At 38.0% G+C, this 6,857-nt stretch overlaps 1 protein-coding gene across 9 annotated transcripts in view; it reads left to right on the top strand.

Moving 5' to 3' along the window:
- The window catches only part of vav2 (vav 2 guanine nucleotide exchange factor), a 193,036-nt gene that overhangs the window by 167,554 nt on the left and 18,625 nt on the right, over positions 1–6,857 (top strand). For all 9 annotated transcript variants that reach the window (XM_013908922.1, XM_005725627.1, XM_005725621.1 and 6 more), the window contains 3 exons: positions 1,150–1,249; positions 3,305–3,400; positions 6,668–6,736. In XM_013908922.1, the coding sequence (XP_013764376.1) occupies positions 1,150–1,249; positions 3,305–3,400; positions 6,668–6,736 (265 nt within the window). The remainder of the gene's footprint in view (positions 1–1,149; positions 1,250–3,304; positions 3,401–6,667; positions 6,737–6,857) is intronic.

Genomic DNA, 6,857 nt, shown 5'->3' with positions numbered 1-6,857 from the left:
GTTTTTAGTGCCTGTTATTCAAAGCTATCAGAGGCTTGATTAGACTTCAGGGTGCCAGCTCTCTACACCGCCTCGCTCGCTTAAGATTCAGATTAAGAGGCCTATGTGCCAACTCTACCAAGCTGTGGGGGTGGGTTGCACTATACCAGCCTGTGCCAGTGCCCTACTTTGACTGAGTAAGTGCAAAGAATGTTTGCCACGTGCGGTGGCATCCTCCAGGCAAGATGACTTTGAACTCCCTCCCAGCTGAACCCGTAGATCTATGTCAGTGTCCCATTGTAATACCTAATGAACTCAGCTCTCATATCCTCACTACTCAAAATTAAAAGATTGTTTTCCCCTCACACACTGATAAGAGGAGCTCTGCAAACCAACTGATATAAAGCCCTGACTTTCATTAGTACGCTATGATTATAGCTTATTGGCAAGAGCATGCCACCCCTTCAAATATTTCCCTTGGATGTGAATATATTTTTAATTATAATACATTAATTATAATACATTTATTCACACATGCATTTATCTGTACCCGTTAGTGTTAAATGACTCTTGACGTGACTTCCCAAATTATATTAATAAACTTAAAATGAATAGGTTGCCTGAAGGTCCATATACTACCAAAAGATTCTACTTTACAGCTAATTGTAGACATTTTTTACCTGTGTTTTAACAAAGATATTATAAATCTCGTAATTTTAGATGTTAACACAAGACTTATTAGTCCTTATTAATTCTTATTTTTAGACTGCAAACACCACACGGAGGTTTATGGGCCCACTTGCTCTTTTCCTCACCGAGGACGAGCAAAAATATGCAAATTATAATCTCAACTGTCTCCTAAAAACATTAATGTTTTATTATTTGGACCTCCAGCATTTCTAAGGGCACAGTGGGACATTTGTGAGTGGATGTAGTCATGATCTTAAAAATAAAAAAGCTTTAATAAGAAAGCCTAACATTTCAAAAAGTTGCTTTTGTTGTATTCAAGATTATCTGGGACTTGTAAATGTTTGTATCCTTGTACTATTTCTTTTGAGAGTATCAGCTGTAAACATTTTTATACAGTCTCCTCATATTTCTTCTGTGGATTCCTTAATGAGGATGAGTTGTAACAGAGTAACTGGATTAATTAGTTTTTCACATCCCCAGGTTGCTGATCTATGGTCAGTACTGCAGCCACATGGAGAATGCCCAGAAGAAACTGGACGAGCTAATAGCCACACGGGAAGATGTCAGGATTAAAGTAGAGGTAACATTCATCTCTACACACGTTTAAAATGAATGTCGTACTCAGAAGGTGTTGTATTTGTACCAAATTATCTGGTCTGAGTATTTTAAAAACTGATGCTCTGCTAGGATTTTAACACTCATCCATCTCCAAAGTTTGCAGACAATGACACAAAAAAGTAAAAATATGTGGTGAGTAGCATTTGTCAGGGTGAACATACCTTCTTCATGCCAGAGGGCAGAGATCATGGCCAGATTGTTTTCTAGCTGATAATAAGGCAACAGTAACTGAAAAAAGCATGTTACAACCAAGGTATGCAACATCTTCTCTGAATCCAAAATGTGACCAACCTTAAATCAGATGACCACACCATGTGCCGCTCTGGTGAGTCTGGATTTCTGCTGTGACACTTTAATGACAGGATCAGAATTTCGCTTCAAAAAGAAGATGGCATGGATTTATCCTGTTTGTGCCAACAGCTAAGGCTAGTGGTGGTGGACTAATGGTGTGGGGAACATTTTCTTGGCACACTTTGGACCCCTTACAGTACCAATTGAGTGTCATTTAAAAAAAAAACACAGCCTACCTGAGTATTTTTGCTGATCATGTCCATCCATTTATGACCACAATGTGCCTGTCTTCTAATGGCTGCTTCCACAGGTTAATGCACCATGTCAAAAAAGCTCACCGGGTTCCAGAGTGTGATAGTCAGCAAAATTATATTTACAAATTGTTAAATGTTCCTGCTGACTCCTGGCACCAGTGTGTGGAGATACATTATTATATTACAGCAGCTGGATATTTGTCCACCTGTTTTGATATGGCATTCTAGCTAGTGTTTTGCCCATGCACCATGTGCAAACACCACAGGAGGAGAGAAACATATTTCGGTGTATTGCATTACTACCAAATTCATTGTGTGCCAACTACAGAAAAAGGACAAAGTGATGCAGTATTTCTTTTAGAAAGTATACTCAAATCTAAAATTTTATATCAATCCAGACTTGCAGTACATGCTCTGAAGAGTTGTACCAACAAAATAAGCTGCTTTAGAATATGGCCGTTTCAATCAAAGCCCAACTCAAAAGTAAAATTTACTGTTGAATAAACAATGACAATGACTAAATAATGACTTAAATAAATTCATCAGTGGGGCCAAGCTTTGCCTTTGTTAGGCAGAACCTATAATGAAGTCAGATGTAATTTGCATATTTGCCCCTAGAGCCTTAAAAAATTCAGAACATTTTGTTATACTGAACAAAATGGAATATTAACCAAACAGGGGTTGTGGTGGATCTTGGTTGTATTGTTAAATTTCCTTGTGCACAGGAAAAGATGAAACAAGAGAAAAGGAACCTTTACTGTGTAAATCTGGGACATTTTTAGAATCTATGTATACAACAAGATCTCCCCCTCAGTATGCTGCTATGATTTTGTGATGTTATACAGACTGAAAATCCTTAGAAAAGGAATGCAGGATAGAGCGGGATTAAAGCACATTTGCAGTTAGAATGGGAGGACAAGTGGGCCCTAGAGCTGATGAGCACAAAAGGCAATACATATAGCTACACAGGGTAGTAGTAACTGAGATACCCCATTCAAAATAAAGGAGCTTTGTAAAAGGCTAAGTCAGCCTGTTATTGGCTCAGTATAGAAAAGTACTGTTTGTAAAACAGGATAAGCTTTGCTGATATTGCACACTTAAAGAAACCGAGTGAACAAAGATGTACACAGACACCACTGTGAGGGAACCTTATAGGATAATACTAACAAAAGAGCGCTTCTTATGGAGCCGAGAGAGAATTTAGGGATATGCACTCATTTGTCAGAGGATGTCCTCTCTCAGTATGCTGCGTAATTGTGTCACAAATAGCTGGCACAACCAGAGTTTTTGTGCCCTGAAAGAATAAACCGGCCTCATTGCTAAAGGAGTGCCCTGTGAATGTGTGGAAGCAACAGCAGCAACACAACAGTGTATTCTTAAACAACAAATGAATACTTGTTTGTAGGAAATCTACAATGCTGTATTATGCAACATGTAATAACTGTGCCACTGCTTGTGTCACTCTTCCACAGGAATGTACAATGAAAGTGCAAGAAGGAAAGTTCAAGCTCCAAGATCTTTTGGTAGTTCCCATGCAGAGGGTGCTGAAGTATCACCTCCTACTAAAGGTAAAATCCAAATCTGTAAAACCTGTTTATGTGTTTACACAGTTTCATTCAAATGTAATTAAGATTTTGGCTAAATAGCCGTGTGATATCATACACACGTGCTTTATTTTTAACTTCTTACCTTTCAAAAGTTTATCTCAAACATCTGTGCTGCTATGTCTCTGTGGCACAGCCAGTGTATGTTGCTAACTTTCAGATATAGTTTGAGGTGCAAAAACCCCGTCTTCTGCAGGGAAAAGATGCGTCTCTTCCATAAGAAATCATAAAATGTCAGATGACCTGACGAACAACAGAGACATGAAAAAGGTGTTTTCTGATTTCAGTAAACATGTTGTTTCTTTCACTCTCGGCGCAATTGACTCTACACTTAAGCTAAGCTAAATAAGGAATACGCAGTTTTCTTTTGATTTGACCAAATCTGGCATCACAGTCTAACTCGAAGTCAAATCACCACTCATCAGCACGTGCTTCAGACGCTGCTAAATCCTTGAAATACAGTATATGCTGCACCCACTTCAAAGAACTTTGTATGTGACATTTTTGGCACTCAGAGTTCAATGATTTGTGCTGTATATATTTCAGAAAGTTAATAGCTTTCCATCCCGAAAAGCAGATCCTCACTGTAAGATTTTCTTCTTGAGACTTCGTCAGGGAGGCTATGGTTCATCTCTGCTCTGATTTCAAATGATGCATAACACCTCTCTCTTTTATTCCGTGTCTAATGGCAATGTCAGCTGTCTGGATTTGGTCAGTGTTGTTATGATTTTCCAGACTTGTACCCTTGTCACATTAACCTATTTTACAAACTCTTTTCTGCCTTTTTAAAAAGCTGTTATTTGAAGTGTCAGTGAGGCAACACATATTGCTTTGTGGACTTTAACTTAATACACCTCATTGATGTGTCTGCCTTTGCACATTATTCACTAATTGTTTATGTTGAGTTTTCTGTGTCCTTTAATTCAAAAATGTCAGGTGCTATGATTGTAGGTCCACACAGAGAGCGCCGTGGCATCTGTATTAGTTGGAATTGAACCCCTGCAGGAGTGGCACTGAGCCACTGAGGTCAAATCAAGCGTGCAATAATCAGATTAAATACACCCCATTTCACTGCTTCCTGCAGCTTTGCAGTAAAACACTGCTGCACACTGAGGCCTCAGGGCATGTCAGACTGACAAGGCTTGTTTTGGTTTGGGTATGTGCGTGTTCAGTCCTGCTGAAGGGTACATGTACAGTTGTTGTTCTATAGATATCATCTCAAGAGTGTGAACCCTATTTGATGATACTGTGCATGGCTCTTTTCTTCATTCTTTTATGATAGTTGAACTTCATAGAGCAAATTCAACAATTCTCAGAAAACTTAAATCATGATCTTGTGCTATACATTTTGCTGTATATGTTTTGCAGTACAACTGTTTTTCTTTTGCAAATGTAATGCACCTCTTTCTTTAAAGGAGCAGAAGCTTACTTAGATAATACAAGTTACAGGTGGAGCCCAGATGAAAGCACTTTTTTCTTGGTTTTGTTTGTCAAGCACTTGCTGATAATATTTGAAGTAGGCATGAAAAGCCAGTGAGGAAAATGCCCCGTATATTGAAGCTCATTATTAGTTTGAAATTGGAAGACCTAAAAACAGGGGATCTCGTCCGTGTAATAGCATAATAGCTTCAAAATATCAGACGGATGATCCATGGTTATGTTATGGATATGTTAGTATGGGTTAAATGAAGTACTATGGTTATTTCCTAATTTACATCCGGACTTGTTTTTCACCTTATGCTTACAGTGTTTTATTCTTTTATTTTCCCACAACCTCACATGCACATTAAGTAATCCTAGCAGTTGCTGATAGTTTGGAAATTATTGTTGGTTATGCAGCTAGCAGCTAATGTCTCTTCATACTGCTAACCTCAAACAGAGATGGTTTACTTCTTTTTAACTCCATGCTGGTACCTGCCAGCAGTGAAATCTACCATGAAAACATCACTGTAGTGCTTAATGAAATAAACAGAAACTTAAAAAAAAATTTAAATATGAAAACTAACTGACTGCCTTGTTTCACACTGGGTTATGGAGCAGTAACAGGGGCTGCTGTAAAGGCAAGTTGCCATGCCATTAATAAACGCTGAATCTTTCTGGGTTTCCCTTCTGCACAGATTGCCATACTCATATTTGTGTTTTTGTTTAAAAAGTTCCTGTACTTACTTTATTTTTATATTTACTATTGGCATTTTTCTGTGTAATTTTGAGATTGAATTACTCAAAACGATTAATCTGTAGTGATTCAGTCCAGAACCTGTTTGGGCTGTGGCTTACCCAATTAACCAATCAGCCAGAACCAGTTGGTCACATAATAAAGTTGTTTCCTAATACTTTAAGTGTCGCTGCAGTCTTCACGTCATCATATTCTTGTTTAAAATTCAGTAAACTTTTGGGAAAAAATTACACAAACATTTAGCAATACATGATCGAATGATTAGTGTTCAGAGGTCACCAAGCTCTGCTGGCATTAATGTGGAGGTCACTATTAAATACGGTGTTATTTCCTGGCACCTGAACAGTAAACCCCTTTATGAGTAGCAGGTTGTTTTACAACATAACTTTGACCAATCTCTACTTTATCAAGCTAACCAGCATATATGCTGACCAGCCTACCAAACCACAGGCAAATCTTTACCCCTAAGTGCAAGCAAGAAAACTTGCATATTTACCTTTCACATTTGATTAACTTAAAGACACCAAAGAAACAAAGTAACTTGTTAAACTGGAGTAATACTGGCCAGAAAGGCAAGTTAAAATTGTTGATGTTAGATGCAGAAAAATGCATTTGGCAGAAACTTTACTGCCTCAGGCTTAGTTTTGATTATTTTTTTTTTAGATAATAATCAGACAGAATTCAAAATCTGAACCAGTCATAAGATTGTATTGTACACAGCTCGAAAGCAGCTCTAAAACAAAATTGCAATGCAGTCTAATTGTGTACATTATTATCTTAGTTCTTTGCATTAAAAAAACAAAACAAAACAGAAATCTGGGGCTGGGGGAGGGGGAGGGGCTAGTAAAGCAAAAAACAAGCTGAACTTGTCTGGTTGCTCTCTCTGCTTGCACTCAAGTTTTAAAGTGTACTTTTTAATGTGTTGTTAATGATTTCAGATCTGCAGTGTGCAGTTGTCAAATTTTGCCAAGAAAAACAGACACACCATTGGAGTTTGGTTTTTACAGTTTCTCAAAGTACAAGAACATTTTTCTAACAAAATAATCTCTCCGTAGGAACTTTTGAGTCACTCAACTGACCGACCCGAGAGACAACAACTGAAGGAGGCTCTGGAGGCTATGCAGGTGTGTGTTTAAAAATCTTGCAGAATCACCCTCTTAGCTAAAGCTACATAATTACATACAGCCACTGTGTTGCTCAAGTGTTGTAAATACAGCTTGAAATAGCAGATGCCTGAAAGAATGT

Source organism: Pundamilia nyererei, unplaced genomic scaffold (assembly GCF_000239375.1).
Source record: "Pundamilia nyererei isolate P.nyererei 1_Seehausen unplaced genomic scaffold, PunNye1.0 scaffold00016, whole genome shotgun sequence".
Lineage (NCBI taxonomy): Eukaryota > Metazoa > Chordata > Actinopteri > Cichliformes > Cichlidae > Pundamilia > Pundamilia nyererei.
The sequence above is the reverse complement of the archived record's forward strand: the minus strand, read 5'-3'. Positions and strand labels throughout refer to the sequence as shown.